A 26,389-nucleotide genomic window follows, 5' to 3' on the forward strand; every position below is an offset into this window, starting at 1 on the left:
ATTGCTCCTCCATGTTGAGAAGCGCTGAGGGTGGTATGGGTGCAGCATGTACTTTGGGTGGGGGACTTCAATTTCCATCACCAAGAGTGTCTCGGTAGCACCACTACTGACCGAGCTGGCCGAGTCCTAAAGGACATAGCTGCTAAACTGGGTCTACGGCAGGTGGTGAGGGAACCAACAAGACAGAAAAACATACTTGACCTCATCTTCACCTACCTGCCTGCTGCAGATGCTTCTGTCCATGACAGAAAGTAGGAATGACCACCACACAGTCATTGTGGAGACCCTCCATCGTGTTGTGTGGCATTACCACCGTGCTAAATGGGATAAATTTCAAACAGATCTAGCAATTCAAGACTGGGAATCTATGAGGCGCTGTGGGCCATCAGCAGCAGCAGAATTGTACTCAAACAATATTCTGGCAATAGTACTTAAGACGTGCTCCAGAATTTGCCACGCCCCTAGCCAAGCTGTTCCATTACAGCTACAATGCTGGCATCTACTCGGCTATGGTATGTCCTTTATACACAAAGCAGGACAAATCCAATCCAGCCAATTGCCATCCCATCAGCCTATTCTCAATCATCAGAAAAGTGATGGAAGAGGTCATCAACAGTGCTATTAAGTGGCACTTGCTTAGCAATAACCTGCTCAATGACACCCAGTTTAGGTTCCAGCATGGCCACTCAGCTTATTACCTCATTACAGCCTTGGTTCAAACATGGACAAAAGAGCTGAACTCTCGAGGTGAGGTGAGAGTGACCACCCTTGACATCAAGGCAGCATTTGACAGAGTGTGGCACCAAGGACCCTAGCAAAACGGGAATCAATGGGAATCAGGGGGAAAACTCTCCACTGGTTGGAGTCATACCTAGCACAAGGGAAAATGGTTGTGGTTGTTGGAGGTCAGTCATCTCAGCTCCAGGATATCGCTGCAGAAGTCCCTTGGGGTAGTGTCCTCGGCCCAACCATCTTCAACTGCTTCATTAATGACCTTCCTTCCTTCATAAGGTCAGGAATGGGGATGTTTGCTGATGATTGCACAATTTTCAGTACCATTCACAACTCCTCAGATACTGAAGCAGTCCATGTCCAAATGCAGCAAGATCTGGACAATATCCAGACTTGGGCTGACAAGTGGCAAGTAATATTCGCACAACACAAGTGTCCATCTCCAACATAAGAGAATCCAGCCATCGCCCCTTGATGTTCAATGGCATTACCATCACTGCATCCCCCACTATCAACATCCTGGGGATTACCATTGACCAGAAGCTGGACTAACCATATAAATACCATGGCTACAAGAGCATGTCAGCGGCTAGGAATCATGTGACAAGTAACTCACCTCCTGACTCCCCAAAGCCTGTCCACCATCTACAAGGCACAAGTCAGCGGCGTGCTGGAATACTTTCCACTTGCCTGGATGGGTGCAGCTCCCAAAACACTCAAGAAGCTTGACACCGTCCAGGACAAAGTGGCCCACTTGATTGGCACCACATCCACAAATATTCACTCCATCCACCACTAATGCACAGTGGCAGCAGTGTGTACCATCTACAAGATGCATTGCAGGAATTCACCAAGGGTCTTTAGACAGTACCTTCCAAAGCCACGACCACTACTATCTAGAAGGACAAGGGCAGCAGATAAATGGGAAAACCACCACCTAGAAGTTCCCCTCCAAGTCACTCACCATCCTGACTTGGAAATATATTGCCGTTCCTTCACAGTTACTGGGTCAAAATCCTGGAACCCCATCCCTAACAGCACATGTGGGAGTACCTACACCACATGGACTGCAATGGTTCAAGAAGGCAGCTCACCACCACCTTCTCAAGGGCAACTAGAGATGGACAATAAATGCTGGCCCAGCCAGCGAAGCCCACATCCCATGAATGAGTTAAAAAAACAGGGAATCAGATTATTTGGCCCAACCTTAGCAACATTTATCCTCGTTGTGAGCAAATAGTCATAATCACATTTTCTATACCCTTTCATTCCACTTCCCTTCATTTACAAATCCAATCTAATCTTAAGTGTTTTCACATAGTTTCTGCCTCAACCAGTAACTTCTGCAGCCTGAATCAGTGCCGTATCCTTTCTATTATCTAAACACCTTTCCTATAGTGTGAAGCTCAAAACGGCAGGCAGTGCTCCGACTGTGGCCTTAGTAAAGCTCTACGTAAGTTCCCAGATACATCTCGATTTTTACATTCTTTACATCAGGGCATAAAAAAATTCCATTAGCTTTCTTTATAACCTTAATGCCTAGAAGAATTTTAATGTTTAGAAGAATGAAATAATTGACACCTACAAAATTCCAAAGGAGCTTGATTGGGTCGACACTGAGGGATTGTTTCCCCTGGATGGGAAATCTAAAACTTGGGGGCACTTTCTCAGGATAAGGGGCTGATCATTTTGGACTGAGATGAGGAGAAATTACTTCACTCCAAGAGTTTTGACTCTTTGGAATTCTTTACCCCAGAGGGTTGTGGATGCTCCATCGTTGAATATGTTTAAGGCTGGGATAGATAGATTTTTGGGAATTAAGGGGTATTGGAAGCAGGCGGGAAATGGAGTTGAAGACCTAGATCAGTATTGAATGGTGGAGCAGGCTCGACAGGCCATATGGTCTACTCCTGCTCCTATTTCTTGTGTTTTTGTGTCTTGTGAAACTGAACCCCCAAATCCTGTTGTTCATCCATGTCAGCAGCTTTCCAATTATTCAGAGAATGATTTTACCTTTTTTTAAACTAAAGTATATCACCTCGCATTACTGATGTTGAATTCCATCTGTTACCTTTTTACCTATTCAACTTTCTTATCAACTATCCCCTTGGTCCTTCGAATTATTTCTATGCCTCCTATTTTAGTATCATCTTCAGATTTGGAATCTACTTCCATTCGCTTAAATCCAAATCATTGATGTACACAGAGAGCAGAGGTTACCACAACTTTTTGAGGCAATTTGGGCAGGTTTCAGGGTGTTCGATATATATTACACTGAAGCCATCTATTTAGCATATCCAAATTTGTTGTAACTACACTTGAAAATTTGTTTTGAAACCAGAAAAGTCAACAGCTTTCAGAAATTTCTTAAAGTTGACCCTTCAAGTTTGAAATGCTGTTTATGATAAAGAAACTCTCCATTTATAACGACCAAACATGGGATTGTTTTGCTTCAATATTTTAAAGGTTTTAAAAACAATGGCATTGTATGTTGAAGCTCTATCATATGCCATCATTGAATGGGTATAGGATGGCACTCATGAGATCCTGATTTCATAGGTGCCACAGCAGGCAGTGTTGAGTGTGCGCTAAAACAAGAAAAATCAAAAGGACAGTTCTCCTGACCACCCCTAATACATCTCCCATTGAAAAGATCTGGTACAACCTAATGCCTTTTCCTACATGATAAGTTATTTATAAATGCTTTTCGTAATTGCTGCAATGAGTGGTGCTGGTAGAGGCCTACAGCAGTCCTCCAGCCAGCCTCCAGCTTCCCCATCTGCTGGGGAAGCTGTATGTCACAAGTAACTAAAAACAAACTTGACTTTTTTTCAAATTGCACCACATCAAAGAAGCTGTGATTTTTTTTAATAAACATATCTGTAAGTATACCATAATTCACAAGCAACCAGAGGCACCTTTCTCCATTGGAGAAAAGGTATCAATTGGTCAGGAATAGCTTGATGGGCACTAACCCACAAGGGAAGGGCAAGTCTCCAAGCAGTACCACAACCAGTATAAGGATTGAACCTGTGCTGTAGGTATCACTTTACATCACACACTAGCTGTCTAGCCAACTGAGCTAATCAACCCCCCATAGAGCTACCTAACTATACAAAACCATGCAAAAACAGTCTCATTTGTACCATAAAGGATATATGTAAATTTTTCAAACTCAATTAAAATTTAAAGAAAAATATTGTCCCCTTAGTATCTATATTTTGTAAAATCCAGCACAATAACATATGTGCTGTAAATTATTTGTTAATTGTCTGTATATAGCTACTTAATGGTTGCCTATTGTGATCATTCAGGTCACACTGACAAGATTACAGCTGTAACAGGTATCCAGAAAGGTCTTCAAGCAATCACTGCAGCCAGGGATAGGACTCTGAAAATTTGGGACCTCGAAAGTGGCAAAGTTGTGCGGACGGTTCATGGAGTTGGCAAGAACATTGATTCCATAACTATCTGCATGGAGAATAGTCTGGTTGCTGTTACAGAGGACAAGTCTCTCCAGGTTTGGGATATCTGTTCAGGAAAACAGATCTTTACAGCCAGTGACTCTCTGGATCCTCCCATAGTAACATCTGCAATGGATGGGCATCTATTACTGGCCTTCTATGATGGAAGCCACTCTGTTAAAGTAAGAAAATCTGTTGCTACTATAACTTAATTAATTGGTAATAAAAGTACTTGATTCACAGTTCAGAAGCCATGGCTTCAAACACTGGGACTAATAGAATTTCACAAGTTCAGTTGTTGTACCTATTGGAGTGAGACATTCACATCAGGGTCCAAATATATGACCTGTTCTGACATAAATCACCCTTACAAATGAACACAACTATATTGGGTAGATCTTGTTTGGACCCATGGGCTGGAGTCATAAAGGAAGGTGCACAATTTCATTGGCAAAATGAAGCTAGACTACAGACATGCAAAAACCTCATTTAGATAAAATATTTGGAAATCTAGTTCAGATGGGGCTTCAGTCACAGTGTGAAGCTGGTTCATGTAACGAGTGTGTATCTGGAGCTCTGGGGCCTACATAAGCTTCACATAGGCTTCTATAAGGGAGATCATGGTTTCAGTTGCTGGTAAAAATGTTTTCCCACATTTGCAATTGAATTTTGTTCCAGAGGAACATAGGGCAAAATTTTATGGCCCCTCTTGCCAGTGGTATTTTCCAATCCCACCAAAGCTAATGGATTTTTCAATGACTCACCACATGGAAGCATGATGGGGGCTTGGCCTAAATAGCCAAGTGGTTATGGTACTGGGTTTGTAACCCCAAGATCAAGAGTTCAAATCTCACAATGGCAAACTATAGAACAATGTAACTTCATCTGAAACAGATGGGGCCATAAAATTCTGTCCATAGGACTTAGGAGCAGGAGTATTGCTTAATTTTTCTGCGTAACAGCTTCACATGCTTTTTTGTGCAAATGCTTCAGTCTTCTACAAGATGGTAACCCATTGGTTCTATATCAGGTCTTGAATCTATTCAAGGCTGAATATATTCAATTGGTGTGATGGGGATAGGCAGGAAAGTAGAGTTAAGGCCACAATCATATCAGCCATGATCTTGTTGAATGGCGTGCAGGCTTGATGGACCAAATGGCCTATCTTGCTCCAGAATTCAAATTCAGTTTAAAGAAATCCTGAAAGAAAAACTCAGATTTAATAAGTGACCATGAAGCTGTTCAACAGTCATTTAAAAAAAAACAACTGGTTCATTGGTGTCCTTTAGGGAAGGAAGCTTGCCATCCTTTCTTGGCCTGGTCTATATGTGACTCTAGTCATATCAACATGGGCTGGCTCTCAACTGCCCATGGAAGAGGCTAGCAAGCCCCCCAATTGTATCAACACACTATGGGCAGCTAGGAAAGAGTAGTGGCTGGCCTGCTTCGACAGTGATATCCACGTCCTGAGAATGATAAAATAACATCTAAATAGCATCAAAGAAAGTGAGGAGGCTGTAAATGCTTTGGATGCTCCTGCAGTACCATCTGATTTTGTTGTGGAGTACGAGTTCACGAGATGACTACAAACAGGGATAGAAGAGGGAAGTAGGTCAGGCAGATACAGCATTGATTCCCACCATTAAAGAAAAAACATGCTATTATCCTGGGAGCAACGTGTCAATAGCCACAGAAATCCAGACTGCCACATGCAAATGAGATTTAAATACAGCTTAAAGTAGCAATGTGACATTTTCTTCTATTGCTACTGGTTGCCCATCTCATGAAATTGACTCCTGTGTAAAGGGGGCTTTGAGTATTGCTAGATGGCTGTGATTCAATGGAGCATATGACCATAGGAACAGAATAAGTTATTTAGCCTATCTGTTCCACCATTCAATTAGATCCTGGTTAATCGGAATATTATAGCTCAGGTGACCCATCCACCCAGGGGAATTGGGTTAAGGACCTCTTTTGAAAGTTTGCTGCTGACACCATCTCACCCAGGCTGATTGCGTCAGGATTGTTGTTGGTGCTGTGGTCATTCATTTTGTTTTCATCATTACTCTTTCATCACAAGAGGCAAGGATGTTTGGCTTCAGCTGATACCTGTTCGTAAACATCATGGATGGAATTTAATACCCTCCTTCAAGGCGCGTTTTGAGGTTGGGGGCATTTAATTGGACAGGAGAATGCCTGATGGCGATCTCAGTGCCTTCCACCTTTGTCCCGATTAAGTCTTGGACAACCTCCCTGCCCCAACTCTAATTGAGTTTTATTAAAACAATTTTAAGTGGGCAATTAATGCCCACAACAGAGAGTGGGGCAGTTATCAGGTGGGACGCCCAAAAGGCAGAACCCATTCGGGTTTGCTTGCTGGCTTCTTGTGGGGGTCTTCCTCGTTCAAGGCACTTAGCCTGATCGGGAGTCCCAACCAGGAAGGGGGAGGGCTGCTGAGAGTCACAGCCCTGCCCTTTCTTCCGACCACCCTGACCCCCTCCCCTTCAGCCATCAGCCCCTTCCCTATGGTCTCCATTCTGCCTTCACTTAACCCGTGCCCTCAGTCCCTCGCTGATCCTGAGCCACTGGTGGGTACATTGCCAGCAGCTACCACCACTCCCCCTGTAGCACTAACGGCAATGAGGAGCTGCTGGCCACTGATTATCCTGCAGCTCTTGGGGAGCATGATTTCTGACTCTGGAGTCCTTTTATCCTGGACCACTGGCCACTTAAGTGCCTGACTGGCACTTGATATGGCAGGCCTTTCCCAAAGGAGGCAACGCAGGGCACTTTCCGGCCCTCCAGCTGGTGGGTGAGACCCCCCTCGCCTGAATTAAATTCTGCCCCATGTAGCATGTAGATGGCCATTACTAAAGGAGCAACCATTTAGTGATATTTAATAGTGATGTTATTATAAGGTCATATGGATAATGATATTTTGGTAAAAATTGAACAGGAAGTCACACAACAGAACACACAAGACTGGAGCTTTACATATGAGATAAGCTCAAATCTGTTAGCTATTTGTAAAACAAGATAAACTGGAGGCAACATTCAACAATGAGTATTGTTCCCCATGCTATGTTGTATCTGTCATTGCCGGTTCATCGCACTGCGTAAAAGTAAACTGTACAATTTGGTTAGTCTTGAAATAATGCCTGTTTCTATAAGTCATCAGTGCAGCAATGAATTCTGCTACTGATTTGAGACAAAAACAAATCAAAAACTGACCTTTAAATCTTTGTGATTTCAGGTTTTTGATTTGTCCAACTCCTGCAGACTGTTGCACCAAGTGAACATATCACCAGAGGATGAGCCAATACACAAGGATCACACTGTCCTGGTATCTGAGAACTCACTAAATGATTATGTTCTTTTTGCCTATAGGTTAGTATTCAGTCTGCTCTTTCTTTCTATGCACCAGTATAAAAGTACCTACATTAAATGGATTACAGGTGGCTTCTGTGTTTCCTTCATCTGTGAATGCACAAATATATGGAAAGGACATGCAGGAGAAACTTACTGGTTCATCCACACTGTGCTACACAGATGTGATTCCTTATGAATCAAAATGCTTACATTTCCCAGCCACCTGGAGCCATGTAATCACCTGGGAGAGGTGAAAAACAGACCAATTAGGGGGAAAAATCTGGAAAGTTCCCCTCCTCTTCCATTAGGTGATCAAAACAGGTCCAAGAGGGGGAGATGGTGGTGTAGTAGTAATGTCACTGGACTAGTGATCCAGAGGCCCAGGCTAATGCTCTGGGGCATGGATTCCAATACCACCAGTCAACTGGTGGAATTGAAAGCTAGTTTCAGTAATGGTGACTGTGACAACTTTCATCAGTTGTCATCTGGGTCAGTGATGCCCTTCAGGGAAGGAAATCTGCCATCCTTACCTTGCCTGGCCTACATGTAACTCCAGATCCACAACAGTATGGTTAATTCTTAACTGTTCTCAAGGGCAATTAGGGATGGGCAACAGACGCTGGCCTAACCAATGACAGCCACATCCCACAAGAGTTTTTAAAAAAAGACCACATTGTTTATGATCTGCATTAGAGGATATCCATCTCTTGTATGAAGTCATAACCATCCTAGCTAGAAACAGGTCCAGCTCTTGCTCAAAGGAATACAATGAATCAGCAAATGTCTCATGAGCTGGCAACCTATTCATCTATTCTCTGGGAAAAGAAGAACCCCACCTAACATCCAACCTCGTTCTGCCCTTACAACTATTAAATGTGACCCCAATCCTCCCTAACATGTTTAGTTGAAATAATCAGTCCACATTAACACAATCTACTCCCTTCATTATTTTATAAACCTCAATCAAATCATCACTAAGTTCACAGCTCTCTAAAATATAGAGGCTCAGCTCATAACGAACGTACATTTTAAACTGGGAATTAATCTTATGGTAATTACAGTAACTCCAGGATTGGTCACAGTACATTGAATTATCCAACACTGTTATTCCACTCTGTAGTTAGAGTTTCAACAATGCCACCATGATCATCCACACACTATGCTTCTGTACTGTGACCAAGGATATTGTAACATTACACTGAGACATAGTCGTGTCATTGAGTCTGATCCTTATCTAAAGAGTCAGTGAACTGTTTCCCAATTTGGATCAATGTGTGCCAAGAAACCATCATACTGTAGTAAACTATTGTAAAATGATAATCATTTTTATTGTTTGTCAGCATGATAATTGCTCCAATTCAGATATTTAAATGTTCTTTAATAGATCCATAGTCACGTAATGTTATAGTTGAGGGTTATGCAACATTTTGGCATTTCTGAAATGAAGTAATCAATATGGAGGTCATATTAACCTGAGTACTAACATTTTTGTTGCCACGTAATACATAGTAAATTTTATTCATGTGCCAACATAAAGACAGAAATTATTAATTTTTGTGCTTGTCAGCATCACATTGAAAGCAAGTGCATGATACCATGAGGGAGTTGATGAGTGCCATAATTGAGTTATTAAAATATTGGTGTTTACAGCACAGAAAGAGGCCATTTGAAATCCAATTAGTGTAGTCACACCTCCCTGCGTTTCCCAATACCCTCGCAATTTTTTCTTTGCAAGTTCTTTTAAAAGCGAGATGGATAAGAGACATGGTGAAGCAAAGGAAGATCTTTAGCCAGACTCTTGTACACTATCAGATTTCACTCATTAGTGAAATTATCATGGACCCCTGCATTCTGCTGTTGTAACTGAGACTTCTTCTAATAGATTAGAAGAGAATTGAAGATTACTGCCAGTGTATTATTGTTTAGAGATAGCAAGAAGGAACAATTCCTCATTTACTAACAAGTGCAAACAGAGGGAAAATTTCTCATTTACTAACAATTACAAAGGATGACATTGGCTTGAATTTTCCCGTTGGCGATTTTGGGTCGGGGTCTGCTCGCTGATGGGAAAATGACGCAGGATGACATCGGGAGCAACCCCCAACATCATCCCGGTCCCTTTAAATATTCAGGAAGGTGGACGGACAGCGAAATCAGCTGTCCACCCACCGACTTGTCAATGGCCAATTAAGGCCATTGACAGGCTAATTAAAATAATTAAAGACCTGCCCGTCCAAGCTTAAGGCTAGCGGGCAGGCCAGGAGCCCCAGCGGGTTTCTGATAAAACATGAAACCTCATCCACTGGCGGGATGAGGTTTCAAGTCCGTTTTTAAAAAGTCTAATAAAGTTTATGTCATTTTTATTAACATGTCCCATCTCGTGTGACATTGTCACATGATGGGGATATGTTAATAATTTTTTAATTTTTCTATTTTTTGACTTTTCTTACCTGTCACTAATCTCCCTGAGACAGCACTTAGTCCCAGGGAGCAGTGCGCTCTTTCACACACATGCGTGAAAGAGCGCACTTTGACAGCTGGGGATTCCCTTTCCCCCCACACAGGAAGCACATAGCGCTTCCTGTCGGGCAGGCCGCTGGGCGGGCCTTAATTGGCCCGCCCACTCAAAATGGCAGCAGGCCCCATTTCGGTGGCGGGGGCCAGCTGTCCGCCCGCTGCTGAGCTGGTGGGGCCTGCCCGCCATCTGAGGGCAAAATTCTGCCCATTAGTGCAGTAGGAAGAGATGACTTTAGCTCAAAAGAGCAACATGTAGAATCAGTTTGGGTAGACATAAGAAATAAGAAAGGTAAAAGGTCAATTATAGGCTGCCTAATAGTAATTATACTGTAGGACAGGATGAAATAAATGGGGCGTGTAAGAAAGGTACCACAAAAATGATGGGTGGCTTTAATCTACATGTAGTTTGGGCAAATCAATTGGCGAAAGATAGCCTGGAAAATGAGTTCATAGAGTGTTTCAACACAATTTCTTAGAATAGGCTATTCTAGACCTATAATTGTGCAACGAGACAGGATTAATCAATAAGTTCATGGCCACTCACCATCCTGACTTGGAAATATATCGCTGTTCCTTCACTGTCGCTGCGTCAAAATCCTGGAGCTCCCTCCCTAACAGCACTGTGGGTGTACCTACACCACAGGGACTGCAGCGGTTCAAGAAGGCAGCTCACCCCCACCTTCTCAAGGGCAATTAGGGATGGACAATAAATCCTTGCCTAGCCAGCGATGCCCACATCCCATAAAGATATAAAAAAAAGGTTCTGAGGTGACAGCAATCATAGCGTGATAGAATTTCACATTCATTTTGAAGGGGAGAAGTGTGGATCTAAGACCAGTATTTTAAACCTCTATTAATGTAACTATAAGGGTATGAAGGCAGAGCCTACTAAAGTGAACTAGGAATCTATGGTAAAAGATATAACAGTTGAGATACAGTGGCAGACTTTTAAGAAGCTATTTGATAACTCTCAGCAAGGATTTTTCCCAGTGAGAAAGAAAGACTTTTTGGGAAGGATGCATCTTCCATGCCTGAACAAGGAAGTTAAGGATTGTATCAAATTGAAATAAATAGTGTACAAATCTGCAAAGATGAATAGTAGGTCAGAAGATTGGACAGATTTTAAGAACCAACAAAGAAAGACTGAAAAATAAGACAGAGGGAGAAAGTAGAGTATGAGAGAAAGAAACTAGTAATATTAAAACAGATAGTCAGAGTTTCTTCAAGTATTTAAATAGGAAAAAGTAACTAAAGCTAGTGTCAGTCCTTCAGTGAGTGAATCTGGGAAATTGATAATGAAAGACTAAGAAAACTTCCCAAAGGTATTGAACATCAGGACATGAAAGAGAGGGAGGAATTTAAAACAATCAATTATTGTCACCAGGGAAAAGTTACTGGGAAAACTATTAGACCTAAGGCTGACAACTTCCCAGGACCAGATGGCCTGCATCCTAGGGTCTTAAAAAAAGTGGTTGCAATGATAGTAGAAGCATTGTTTATAATCTTCTAAAATTTCTTAGATTCTGGAAAGCTCCCAATGGATTGTATTTAAGAAGTATTTAGATGGGCATTTGAAACGCCAAAGCATACAGAGCTACGAGCCAAGTGCTGGAAAATGGGATTAGAATAGATAGGTGCTTGATGGCCGGTATGGACACAATGGGCCGAAGAGCCTGTTTACGTGCTGTATAATTCTATGACTCTATGCTAGGAAAACAGCAAATGTAACGCTTTTTTTCAAGAAATGAGGGAGACAGAAAGCAGGAAACTATAGGTCAGTTAGCCTAACATCTGTCATAGAGATAGTGCTAGATTCCATTATTAAAGAGATTATAGCAGGATACTTAGAAAATCATAATATGATCAGGCAGAGTCAACATAGTTTTGTGAAAGGGAAGTTATGTTTAACTAATTTATCAGAGTTCTTTGAGCAAGTAACAAGCACCCTGGATAAAGGGGAATCTATAGATGTGGTATATTGGATTACCAAAGGCATTTGATAAGGTGTCACATCAAAGGTTACTTCCTGAGATACGAGGACATGGTGTAGGAGTCACAACTCACTGGGGATAGTACACTGTAGTATCAAGCCCCACTGTTCCACAAGCTGCAACAAATGTGAAAAATTTGACCAAACCAACAGATTTCCCAATTCTACCTAACTGTTTAATTTAGGTTAACAGAATACGAGCACCAGATTTGTAAACTTAATAAATAAATAACTGTTTATTAAACAAACTGTTGATAACCAGTGACAAAAGAAAGAAATATGAACTGTTAATTTCTAACACTGTAGCTTAAACTCTACCCCTTCTTAAATCCCTATATACACATACAAGACACATAAGACACACAAAAACATGGATTTTAAGGGTGGGATAAAACAGTTCAATAGCACCAATTCTAGAGTACAGGATACGATGTGTTGATTTTGATCGATGTCTTCCAAACTCCTTTCAGTTCTTGTTGATGACACAGCACTTTCAGTATTTAGTTCACTGATTGAACACTTGCCTTTCAATGCCTCTAATGGTGATTTTCCCCTTTTGCCTCTTGACAGGGGTTTTCAGGAAGAGAGCAGGTTATAGAGATATGAGAAGAAAAAGCCAGCTAGCTATTATTGTGGAATTACTGGAATCTTCCATGCACAGGAGAAAGAGGTTTTAGGTTTTGTTCCTTTCAGGCTAGGAGCTATTCAGCTGCACTCTCTTCACACAAAACCCTGGTCACCTGGTAAGGAGTCAATTAAAATGCTGTTGTCAGGTAGCTCCCTTGGTCCAGGACTCCTTTCTGGCACCATCCTGTTTTTCATGGTACACTTTGTTCCAGGCCTGCAACACTGTATATATCTCTCATCCTGTTCCAGTGGACATGTCCTTCAAATTGCAACCATTGTAATTTTAATACATAGTCCAACAGAAAATAAAAAAGATATATTCTTTACAACAGTCCAACAGAAATAATAAGATATGTTCCTTATAGGGGTAACATATTAGCATGGATAAAGGATTGGTCAGCTAACAGGAAGAGGAGAGTAGGGATAAATGGGTCTTTTTCTGTATCAATGCTGTGGTCTTAACTATTTACAATCTATATCAATGACTTAGATGAAGGGACCAAACGTATAGTAGTTAATTTTGTAGGGGGTGGTGGTGTGTGTCAGCATCAACTCTGACTTCTGAGTGGTCCAAATCGCTCCCACTCCCTGGGTTCTAGACCTTGGACTTATTTGGGGGTTGTGACAAAGTGACGCAGACAACTGGTTTTGGTGCAAGAAACAAAACTGGGTTTATTGATGTCACAAATGAATTTATAACATTAGGATTACAGTGAGATTATACAGACCTACAAAGTACACTTAGTTAAGAATGGGGAATACACGGCATAACGAGGGAAGATCATGCTACTAATCCTCTTACCCTTGTCCCAACCCCAAAACCTAACTAAATTGAACTAGGAGAGGTTAGGGATCATGCTCACCAACCAGGGTTCCTTGATAGTTCGAAATCCAGCCAGTTAAGCCGGTTGCAGTTTTGGGGTACGCTCTTTATGTCCTCTGGTGCCTGCCGTCCTGGTCTGTGGAATCTGCAAAGGTTCTTCAGTTAGGCGGAGGGCGCGGTTGTGGGTGGTCGATCTTCGTGGAGGGCTGCAGTTGCGGCCTTATTGTCTTCGGTTGAGCCAGCCACCCCGTGCCCCTCACCATGATGTTGCCTGCGGTCCTGCAAACCTCCAGATCTCCTCCCTCCGCTTGGCTCAGCTCCCTGCTTAAACTCTGCTCCAATCGCTCCAAAAACTGCTCACCCTGAAACTGCTCACTTCAGATCTGCCCCCTTTCATAACTGGTGGCCCAGTTATACTGTTTGTTCAAATTTCTTATCTCAATCCAAATCAAGGTTAGTTCTTTGTTTGATTTTAATGGGCTTCCCCAGGTGATTGTTGTCTTGTTGTTTTTAATGGGCTCCTATGATGTTTATCATTGTCTTCCTATCCCCGTAACTAATTTTGAACTGAAAGCCATTGTATATGTGGAGTATTGATGGGTTCACATAATTGCATTGATTGCAGCCTTCCTGCCTTAGTAGTTAGTAGCAATTATTTATGCAAGATTTTGATGGGCTTTAGTTTCGTGTAAGATGAAATCTTTCTCTGGGTTGATTATTTTAAAGGGAAGAATGCGTATTCTGTCTCCTCTTATCCTAGCCTCCTGTCTGCAGGGTTCTACACTTAACCCAGCAGTTGGGTCCTCTGCCATAAAAGGCCAAAAGTCATATCTTTGTTGATGATATGAAAAATGTGGGAATTTTGAGAACCCTTCAATTTGCCGATGGCACCAAGATACTGTAGGTAGGAAAGTAAATTTTCAGGAGGAGGTAGAGAGTTTGCAAAGGGTTATAGACAGGTTAGGGAAGTGAGCAAAAGTTTAGCAGATGGAGCATAATTTTGTTAAAATGTGAATTTGTCCACTTTGGCAGAAAGAATAGAAAAGCTGTATATTATTTAAATGGAGAAAGACTGTAGAACTCGGCGGTACAGAGGGATCTGGGTGTCCTGGTACATGAATGACAAAAACTTAGCCTGCAGGTACAGCAAGTGATTAGGAAGCTAAATGGAATGGTGATGTTAATTGCTAGAATAATGGAATATAAAAGTGGGGAAGTTTTACTTAAGCTGCACGGAGCCTTGGTGAAACCACATCTAGAGTGCTGTGTGCAATTTTGGTCTCCTTATTTGAAAAAGGATACAATTGAGTTAGAAGCAGCTCAGGGAAGGTTCATTCAACTCATTCCTGGGATGAAGGGCTTTTCTTATGAAGAAGGGTTAAACAGGCAGGGCCTATACCCATGGGCATTTAAAAGAATGAGAAGTAACCGTATTAAAAGATCCTGAGGGGACTTGATAGGGTGGACACTGGAAGGGTGTTTCCTCTTGTCGGAGAGAGTAGAACTAGGAGGCCACAGTTTAAAAGTAAGAGGATTCCTTTTTATGATGGAGATAAGGAGAAATTTTTGCTCTCAGAGGATTGTTGGTACGTAGGATTCTCTTCCCCAGAAAGGTGGAGAGGCTGGGTCATTGAATTTATTCAAGGCAGAGTTAGATAAATTTCTGATAGCAAGGGAGCCAAGGTGGCAGACAGGAAAGTGGAGTTAACACCACAACTAGGTCAGCCATGATCTTATTGAATGGCAGAGAAGGCTCAATGGGCTTCTGCTGCTCCTAAATTCTATGTCTTAGAGTAGAAATTACTATTGGTGATAAAAACTGGCAAATGCTGTGTTGGTACGTCATTCCTTTATCCACTATTTAGCTGAAGTTAAAGCTTTTTTAAAGCAAATGGGAGAACACCCATGTTAAAATAGCAGAAAAATGTCATATGAACAAGTTAAACAGTTGTCCGTTAATATTGGCAATATTAGGTTCATTTCTCTTGGAGCGAAAGAAAATTGTAGCTCTAACATTTCTTTTATATTTCTTTCACTATTAGCTTCATGCTTTATTTATAACATTTAATTTGCTTAGATTATTGCACATTCTTCACAACTTGAAATGTTGAGTTGAAGGTGGGAGGAGGCATATTTGGAGCATAAGCACCAGCATAGATCTGTTGGGCCAAATGGCCTGTTTCTGGCATAAATTCTAGGTAATTCTACATAATATTTTCAACTTGCTTTTTATATTTTGCTGTGTTGCAAGTCTCACCATTATTCCTGTGGGATTTAAAGCTAAAATCTCCCAAAGATGCTTGAACATTATCCCCTGGTTTAACTTTTTGATTGGCTTAATTATTTTAATGTATTGATTGACCAAGTGATGAATTAACTCCCAAATAAACAAATGTACTCAATTAAATAAGGCTGAAGTTATATGTAGTTAACCTCCTGTCTTAATTCCTGAAAGGTAGATCGAGTGATTGATTCCAATTATAGGGCTAACACTGGCTGGCTGAACTGATTAACAAATGGGTCAAACTGACACATTTTCTTTTTGATATGACCAATTCACCGAAGTTGATTTCCCTCAATGGACCACCACCAAGTGGAATTCCAAATTGAAAGAACCATACTTTTGGCCCATTTAGCTCAAAGAGGACCAAAATTGGGTTCATATTGGATCATTTTGTTCTTAAGGCACCGGAAAGGAAGATTTGCTCTCCGCATTAGTTGTGGAAAGATCATAAACACACTCAGAAGAAACCTGCTTCTTCCTCATATGTAACTGATCATTTATCTCAAAAAACCACTACTGACTGTGCGATGGATCAGCAGCTGCTGTCTGTAACTGTAGCCACAAGAAAATATAGACACTGCTGATCATTTAGGGTAGGGAAACATTTTATACTAAGGATAATGTCCAAAAGTCGCTTGCTTTTTGATGAGCTTTATGACTGTACTAAAATTTGGACCTTGAGTTCAGATTTATCTTGGAGGAAGCTAAAATTTCAACCCCCACTGAATTTACACAATCTTTCATCCCAACTTATCTGTAGATGTGCTCTTCTCCATTACTTACTAATTAACATACAATTTTAATTCAATGGTCTTTCAGATTTATTGATGATAGTTAAGGCGACAAGGAAAGAGAGCTATCCAATTCTAATTGAACCTAAACTCAGATATAATTGAAGAGCAAAATGTTGTGCATCTACTACAATACAGTAATCTTTCTAAGCAGATACGGTAGTTACTATGCATAAACCCAATATTCTGTGCACCAACAATGGCCATACATTGTTGCTAGCATCTCAGTAAAGTGTCAGATTCTATTCCTCCCTCACACTTACAAAGGATTTGGAAGCTTCATGAATTTCACGTAGTTTGCCAGCTGTTCATTGTTGCACAGGCACTCAGAGTATAACTTAATCTCAGCTAAATCTCTGTAAAAACGCTTTCATTTTTGTGCTTAGCTCATTTTCTACCATATCCCCCAACCCAGCCCCACCATAAGCTTTTCATTGGAATATATTCCCACCTTTGGTCCCTCAGCCTCTGCACTGACTCAAGCTTAATCATTTGAAACTCCATCACGACTCAACTTTTCTTCACTCTTTCTGATGTGACATCAGTGACTGCTCTCCTGTCCTTCCTTAACTTCTCCCTTTATATACACTCTCCCACTCATATTCACAGCCACTCCCTCAACCATGTCACCTCAATCTTTACTCTCATGGTCATAATCACAGGTAAGGCTATCTCCACACTAGTGCTAGACGATGACAATCTCCAACAAGAGAGAATCTAACCAGCCCCCCTTGATACTCAATGACATTACCATCACTGAATCCTGCACTATCAACATCCTGGGGGTTGCCATTGACCAGAAACTGAACTAGACGAGCCACTTAAATACTGTGGCTACAAGAGCAGGTCAGAGACTGGGAATTCTGTGACAAGTAACTCACCTTCCGATTCCCCAAAGCCTGTCCACCATCTACAAGACACAAACCAGGAGTGTGATGGAATATTCTTCACTTGCCTGGATGAGTGCAGTCCCAACAACACTCAAGAAGCTCAACACCATCCAGGACAAAGCAGCCCATCCACCACCTTAAAATTTCTCTCCCTCCCCCACCAACACATGGTGGCAGCAGTATGGACCATCTCCAAGATGCACTGCAGCAGCTCACCAAGGTTCCTTCTACAGCACCTTCTAAATCTGTGGGCTCTACCACCTAGAAGGACAAGGGCAGCAGATGCATGGGAACACCACCACCTGCAAGCTTCCCTCCAAACCATGCACCATCCTGACCTGGAACCCATGTCATTCCTTCACTGTCACTGGGTCAAAATTGTGAAGCTCCCTTCCTAACAGCACTGTGGGTGTTCCTGTATCACTTGGACTGCAGCGGTTCAAGAAGGCAGCTCACCACAACCTTCTCAATGGCAATTAGCATTGGACAATAAATGCTGGCCTAGCTAATGACATCCACAACCTGTGAAAGAATTTAAAAAAACACTTCCTTTTTATCTCACTATTCACATCACCTTACCCTTTTACATTTTCACACTCCCAACTGGTTAGCCTTTGGCCCTCTATTTACAAGAATACTTCTCCCCCATCACACCCCAGTTTCCCATTGTCCACAAAGCCAGACCGCCCCAAAGATTCTTCCCCACCCTAACCTTGAACCCCTCTCTTTTTCTAGTTTCTCTTCTTTCTCTCCATCTTTGAGTTAACCATCCAATTTCCTTTCAAGGCTTAAAGTATCTCAACTATCCTACATAGTGCATGGTGCTCCACTATTCATTAGAAGTCATTGTGTGCAAAATAGAAAATGTTTTTCCCCAACATCAGCAACTGAATGGACATAAATAAAACAACTCTTGATGGCTGACACATACATAATTAAACTAAAAAGGTCTGGTTACAGCTAAAGGCAATTAAGCTGAAACTGTTCACATGTAAATAATAAATTCACATGTAATAAAACAATACAACAGTGTGTTGCTGTTTGCGACTGTGAGTAACTTAAAAGTTAAATTCAAGGAGACTCTAACAAATAATTTCTAACTACAATGTTGGCATCTGCGACGTGTTCACTACAGTCTTCTAGAATCTGAATAATTCATTTTTAGAAAAATCTACAGGCAAGTTATTTTTTCCCACTCAGACCCCTGGGAATCACAGTGGAGCTTGATTTTATACTCTCCCGGCATCCACACACAATCCCCTCTAATAGCATTCTTTGGAGAATGACAGTGTAGGAACACTGGCCAGCTTTTCTTTCCTTCCCCTGAGGGTACTTATCCTGCCATTGTCTCAGCATGTACCAGTGGTTGAAGCTGGGATTTTCCTGATCTATAAGACTCAGTTATTCAGTGGAGGAGTCCATTTGTAAATAACTGCTTACCTGTAAATAATATCTGTAGCTCTAAGCAGGGAAAGAGCATTGGTCTTTCCAAAAACAGAATTTATCGAGGTGCGATCTGCTCTGATTAGGATATTTGGTTCTTTTCTGGTTGAATGCATCCTGTATTTATAATAGTCAACTTTATTATATTATATTTTTGTTATATTATATTCATGAGATGTGGACATCATTGATACAGCCACATTTAATGCCCATCACAAGTTACTCTGAGAAAATGATACTGGGCCTTCTTGAAGAGTTACAGTCACTGTGCTGACAATGCTCACAAAGTAATTTCAGTTACAGTGTTTGAGGATGTGAAAACAAAAATGATGAAGGAGTGGTAATCCATAGTCAAACCAGGATGGTGTGTGACCTGGAGGTGAATTAGAGGGTGGTTGTGTTTCCATGATGATGCTGCTATTGTTTTTCTTGGTGATAGAGGCTACAGGGCGAGACATTGCTGTCAATAGGGCTGGGAGTTGCTGTTAAATTAAGGGGAGATGATAGTGTAGTGGTAATGTCACCAGGTTAGTAATCCAGAGCCCCAGGTATTAGCTCTGGGGACATGGGTTCAAATCACACCATAGCAGCTGGTGAAGTTTAAATTCAACTAATATATCTGGAATTGTAAGCTGGTCTTATAATGGTGACCATGAAGTTATCACTGATTGTTGTAAAAGCCCATCTGGTTCACTAATGTCCCTTTATGGAAGGAAATATGGCCTACATTTGACTGCTCTTTGAAATGTTCTAGCAAGCCACTCAGTTCAAGGACAATTCAGGATGGACAACAAATGCTAGCTGTGCCAATGACACTCACATCCCATGAAAGAATAAAAAAATTATAAGTCTAATGAGCTGCTGTAGTAATCAGCTATATATAGCACATACTGCAGCCACAGTGCACCAATGGTGAAGGGTGGGGTTAGATATTGAGTCCAGTGACAGGGTCCTGATTAAGTGCACTGCCTTCTCCTGGCTGGTATCAAGCTTCTTGAGTTTCATTGCAAGAGCACCCATGAATGATGTGTGTGCCATAATACTCCTCAGTTGATACTTGGAAGTGATGGAGAGGCATTGGGGAGTCAGTAGATACCTTATAGAGTGCCTAGTCTCTGTGTATTCTTAGTGCTAAAGTTCCCAATGTGTTTAGTTTTATTAAGCATCTGGTCAGTGGTAACACCTCAAGGTATTGATGGTGGGGCATTCTGCAGAGATGATGCCATTGATGGCCAGGCTGGACTGTTGGGCTTTTTCTTGGATATAATCATTACCTTACACTTACTGAGTATGAATGCTACCTGACACTTGTCAACCAAACCTTGACGTTGTAAATGTCCAGATGTAGGCTGTTTTGCTTCCAGAGGAGTTGTGAATGGAGCTGAACACTGTGGAATTCCTAACTGAAGTATCATAGATTATGAGAATCCTCTCTTCCCTCTGTGCTTCAATCAGTGGAAGAACTTGTGACTAATTTGGCCCCTCCCCTTTTGAACTTCCTGCTTAAACCTTTTAGTTTTAGTAACTCCCACACCTTTCATTCATTGTGAGAGTGAACAAAATAAAAATCACAATAATAATGATTACTGAGACTTTGTAATAATTAATAACTTGAATACAGATAAGAACAGAATCCCAATCTCATGAAGCTAAAATTGAAAATTGAACATCTTGTAAATTATTGCAGTGTGTTTAATGGATATATCTGGATTGAACCTGTTAAATGAAAGGCCATTCTAATAAATGTTGGCTTTTAGTAATTTAAAGTGAATACAATTAGATGTGAGTTATATCTGAAAGCTGCACTGAGAGAGAATAGATATTTAACCTTTGTTGTGTAAGATGAAGTTGTGTAAGATGAACAACAGCTTTGCCAACAACACAATTGTTCTCATTGTGCCGACAGATAGCAATACACATGTCTGCTAAATGATACATAAACAGCGCTTAAGTCTCGCTCCCTACAAGAGCAAGATCAGAAAAGACCAACTGCCCGTCACTTGTGAATTATATTTCCCCATAGGAGCATTAACCTGATCACACTGTATTTGGATAATGTAATCGATATATAATGGTCTGTTTACACTGCCTTTGGAAACACTCTTTTTATGTGCTCTAATTATTGTTTTTATGACTTTGTCAGGAGTGGAAAAGCAGCTATGGTGTTGAGTGCTAAAAAAGGAAAAGTAGTTGCCAAGTTATCAGCTTGTGATGCTGTAGCATCTATCCAAGGGGTGGCAGTTACCAAAGAGTACTTCCTTTTAATGTGCAGGTACAGTACCATTTCACACCTACAATTAGTCCTCTATAAATAAGGTGAAAAATAATAGAGAATAGAATGGAACTTTGGAGCTCTTCATGGGGGGGGTGGGGAGGTGGGGGGTGGGGGGGTGGGGAGGTGGTGGGGGGGAAGTGGTAATTTCCTTTGTTTGCTATTTTGTAGTTGAAATTGTACTGCACGCAAAAAAGTTGTTTACGATGTCACTGCAAACAAAGAATGATTTAAATCCTCCAATCCTATCACACATGGACCAGTACCACTGAACTTGAAGGAAAAGAGACCTGTAAATGCTGGAAATCTGAGGTAAAGCCATAAAACGATGGACAGTCACAGCAGGTGTATTAGAATCTGAAAGAGAAAGATGGATTCACATAGGCCTGGATTTCCATCCCTGGGACAGAAGCACAGAGCTGGGAGATCTCCCAGCCCGGCGATCCTGACTTTTAAAAATGACCACCCGCAGGTCGGGTTTTGGTCGGGGGTGGGGGGTGCTGAAGTAGAGGTTGGAGCCGGCGACCCTGGTATGAGTGTAGAGGCTGCCGGGTGTGGAGGTGGGCTGGGCACAAGGCCTGCCTCTGTGCTCCAGCACTAAGTTTAAATTTTTTTTAAATTATAAAACAAAAAACATCCCTCCAGTCCTCAACCACCTCAGCCCCCACCCACACATTCCCATCCATGCCAACCCATGCCCCCCACCCACTTGCCATGATCCCCATATTCTCTATGCCAACCCATGTCCTTCTACCCATCCCATTGCCCCAACTTAGTGACCCGCCACTCACCCCTATTGCCCCATTCCCCTATGCCAACAGTGTCCCTCTACCTCCCATTGCTCCCATGCCCCTTTAGCCACTTAGTGTCAACTAATGTCAGCCCATGCCCTCCACCCATCATGCTTTGCCCTTATCCCCTCCATGCCATCTCACCTAGTCCCTTGGACAGATCCTTGAAAGCTTTGATACTTTCTGGACAGCTCCTTCACAGTACCTTGACAGCTGGACAGCTTCCTTACAGGTCCTTGATAGCTGGACAGCTCCTTGACAGCTGGACAGCTCTTTTACAGTTCCTTGACAGCCAGACAGTTCTTTTGACAGCTTGACAGTTCCAATTGTGCGTAAAAAGTACGTAATCATATTCACAGTTAACAATCTTAAAAGGTGCCTTACCACTCCCAAAGGATGCCTTACTTCTCCCAAAAGTGTCCCAGGACGCTATCCAAAGGGGTACCTTACCTCTCCTAAGGGGTGCCCTGGCTATCCAAATTAATCCACTGAGTTCAGGCCTCCTCTTACCTGTTCTAATCCGGATTTCACTCATGGCCTTCCAAAATGCCACTTCCGAGGAGGCAGTTGGTGATTTAAATGGCCAACTACCTTCGCGAATCATGCATGCGTGAACACTGGCCCGACTCCAGTCCTGCCCCCACAAAGATGGAAATGCCAGGTGCAGGGGCAGGATTTAGAATTTTTAGCCATTTCCTAGATTTTCGCCGCCACAGAGAGCCTCTCCATGGTGGCAAAAATCCAGGCCTTAATGTTTTTAAGGTGTTTAGGGATCTTTCATGAAAACTATTGCAAGGTTACAACCTAGCTTTATTTTTCAGATGTTGATTGACTTGCTGTGCATATCTCATATTTTCTGATTTTTGTCACTGAATTTTTTGTATATTATTACACTAAATTTAAACATTAAATTATTCTTGGTGCCTGGCAACACAATGCGTAATATCCTAATGTAAAGAATTCTCAATGTTAGTCTAGGACTTAACATTTGTCAAAAAAGAACAAAGCTGGAGATTCTCATTGTTTGGTTTTACAAAAACTAAACCACCATATCTAAGGAACCAAAATGATTTTCAGACATGATTCAATTCACAGAACTTGATTAGAAGTTAAATATCTGGTCAACAAATAGAGGTCAACATTATACAACTGTTCTTTTCTTGAGCTGCCTTGCCTAATGAAAGCATGTATCAGAAAATTGCAGCTATGGGCGCTATGAATTTCCATTCATAAGGAAGCACTTCTAGCAGGTGAAGCTGGACAGTTTCAACATATAATTTTAGATCCTGTCTGTCACACAAGCTTTTGGTGCTGGATTGCCTGTGGTTGCGTGCAGAGTCACAAATGCTGATTTTATGTCACCAGCTCCAACCACCTTTCCTCACATAAAGCTAGGGGAGGAGGTGGACCTCTGCTCCCTTGGCTCTTCTCTCAGGGAAACAAGCCTAATGTCCTGTGTTGCCTTGCTTCTTGCTCGCGATTTTGCAGGGTTTGTAGCCAAAGTCCGAGCTTCAATCAACTACAAGGGCAATAACTGAAAGGTGAGATTTGAGAGCTGTTCAGGTGGAAGGTATTCATTTCCTATAGTTTCAATATGTAATTATGAGCTGATCATTTAGGTTTATCCACAGACTCCGGGTTTGGAATGAACTTTGGATGGTCTGAAATTTGAATGCTCCAGCTATAAAACCAAATCTTAATTTCAAGTTGCTATGCATAACCTGGATTTCAAGGACTCTTAAACCCATTAATTGAAGCCACTCTGTAAATTTGTAAGCAGCATTCAAATTCAGATTAAATTATGTTTCCTTCATTGAAATGTCATTCCAGGTATCCATCCTCAAGACTGTGTGAAGTACTCCATATTGAATTATTTGGTGTGAAGAACTTTGCTTATATCCGCACAATAAAAGGCTGTTGTAATCATCACCTTTCTGCCCTGTCCGTAAATCACTTGGGTTCTCATGTAGTGGCATTGTGCTGCTCTTTTAAAACGAATATCACTGAGATCATCTCCTGGAACCTAGAAACTGAAGACCACAAACACTTGGCCAGGTTCTCTTCTACAGTGATTGGAGGCAAGCAAGCTTTCCTAAAATGCTCTTATTTAAAAAGGCACGATCGACAGATGACTACCAAAAGTAAAATGTTGAAAAAATTGAAGTTTAAGTTCCTGAGCATGCCAACAGATATGGAATTTCTTGATGTTTTGCTTTGTTCCTGTGGTATCTACAAACTGCTCACTATCACCAGCATCAAAATCCCTCACATTGTGAGTGGGTGAGGGCTAGGACGAGGGAGGGATTAGCCAGGCAGTGAAAGGGCTCTGCGGAGTTAGATCCTGTCTATCACACAAGCTTTTGGTGCTGGATTGCCTGTGGTTGTGCGCAGAGTCACATTTTACACACCAGCTCCAACCACCTTTCCTCACATAAAGCTAGTGGAGGAGGTGGACGTCTGCTCCCTTGGCTCTTTTCTCAGGGAAACAAGCCTAATGTCCTGTGTCACCTTGCTTCTCGCATGGGATTTTGCAGTGTTTGTAGCTAAAGTCCAAGCTTCAGTCAACTACAAGGGCAATAACTGAAAGGTGGGATTTGAGAGCTGTCCAGGTACAAGGTATTCATTTCCTAAATTATTTTTGAGTAATATATGCATAATCATTTTTGACAAATATCTCATTCCTTTGTGTATTCTTTTGTTTGTTTTTAAATTCTTGGATGGATTGCCAGATGGATTGAATATGTTTTCAAAAATGTAATGCAAACGTATTTAATTTTAACAATCCTACATAGGCTGTTTAGAAAGTCAAATTAGTCTTGGTTTTGGATTATTGTCTTGTTAGGTCCAGCTATAAATTGTTTTTGGAGTAGGTGATCAAAAACTGAATCCTACAGTACAATTAATTAGCATGGTGAAGTAGAAAATAACATAAGAAATGAGTAGCAGTGCAGTACATTCCACTTCACTGCTATAGGTTTCATATGGCAAGTTTGATGAGTGCTCAAGGAAATGTCATTGAGTAAAAGCCTGAATTCCTGCCACACCGATTGTTCTGATTGCTTAATGCTCAAAAGATTGGGTACATGTTGTTTAAATAATCTAAAAAGATTGGTGAATGACTGAAATGTTCTTGTTGATCTGGAACCTGGGTGGGAGATCTAGCTGGGAAAAAGGAGATTGCTTGCAGCATTAGTAAGTGTTGAAGAACTTAAAAGAGTTTCTTAATGTGAACATCTCAGGCAACACGATGTTGGGAATATCACAGCTAACCTTTACGTTGCCCGATGGGGGAGGGACGAAATATTGGGATATGGTTCCCATTTCTGACAATTGTTTGACTTTGCTGGAATTACGTGTGTGCATATGTAGGGTTGGGATCTCATTGGACTCAGCTGAGTTGTATAGCTCACAGACATTCACTACCCAAGCTTTCACATGGAGAACAGTCATTTGAATGAGATTGCAAAGGAACTTGGTCTCTAGAACTTGTACCGCAGCATGAGTCACTGCTTTCAGGAGAGAATAGGTAAGGAGCAAAAAACAAAGGCCTGGGTTTTCACTCCCGAGGCAGTTGTGCAGAGCTGGGAAATCTCTGGGCTTGCTGCAATCACTTCGGGACAAAGTATCCTGATTGCGGGACCTTCATTCTGGAGTTGGGGGGAAGGGGGGGTGCGCAGTGACAATGTTAGAAATGCAAGTCCATTTAAGAGTAAACATTTTCAGTTTGAGAGTGAGAAACCTGGGTCGGAAACAATTGTGCTAAACTTACATAAGGGTAATTACAATGGAATGAGGGCAGAGTTGGCTGGAGTGGAATGGGAAAGCAGTTTAGCAGAAAAGAGAGTTGGTGAACGATGGTAGACATTTAAGAAAATAGTTCATGAATCTCAACAAAGGTATATCCCAGTGACACAGGGATGACACAGCGAGTCTACAGAGGGATATAGACAGGTTAAGTGAGTGGGCAAAAACTTGGCAGATGGAATATAAAGTGGGAAAATGTGAGGTTATGCACTTTGGCAGGAAGAGTAGAGGAACTGAATATTATTTAAATGGAGAAAGACTGCAGAAGGCTGTAGCACAGAGGGATTTCGGAGTCCTTGTGCATGAATCCCAAAAAGCTAACATGCAAGTTCAACAGGTAATAGGGAAGGCAAATGGAATGTTGGTAAAAACAAAAAAATTGCGGATGCTGGAAATCCAAGACAAAAACATTCTGTCAAAGGGTCATGAGGACTCGAAACATCAACTCTTTTCTTCTCCGCCGATGCTGCCAGACCTGCTGGGTTTTTCCAGGTAATTCTGTTTTTGAATTGGAATGTTGGCCTTTATTTCAAAGGGAATGGAGTATAGAAATAGGGAAGTCTTGCTAAAACTATACAAGGCACTAGTTAGA

The 26,389-nt window shown here is 41.6% G+C and overlaps 1 protein-coding gene across 1 annotated transcript in view; it reads left to right on the forward strand.

Moving 5' to 3' along the window:
• LOC121277430 overlaps positions 1 to 26,389 on the forward strand; it is a 110,256-nt gene that overhangs the window by 15,271 nt on the left and 68,596 nt on the right. The window contains exons 4-7 of the mRNA XM_041186882.1: positions 4,047 to 4,378; positions 7,450 to 7,583; positions 21,074 to 21,202; positions 23,824 to 24,071. Of these exons, the coding sequence (XP_041042816.1) occupies positions 4,047 to 4,378; positions 7,450 to 7,583; positions 21,074 to 21,202; positions 23,824 to 24,071 (843 nt within the window). The remainder of the gene's footprint in view (positions 1 to 4,046; positions 4,379 to 7,449; positions 7,584 to 21,073; positions 21,203 to 23,823; positions 24,072 to 26,389) is intronic.

The sequence above is a fragment of the Carcharodon carcharias genome, chromosome 4 (genome assembly GCF_017639515.1).
Source record: "Carcharodon carcharias isolate sCarCar2 chromosome 4, sCarCar2.pri, whole genome shotgun sequence".
Lineage (NCBI taxonomy): Eukaryota > Metazoa > Chordata > Chondrichthyes > Lamniformes > Lamnidae > Carcharodon > Carcharodon carcharias.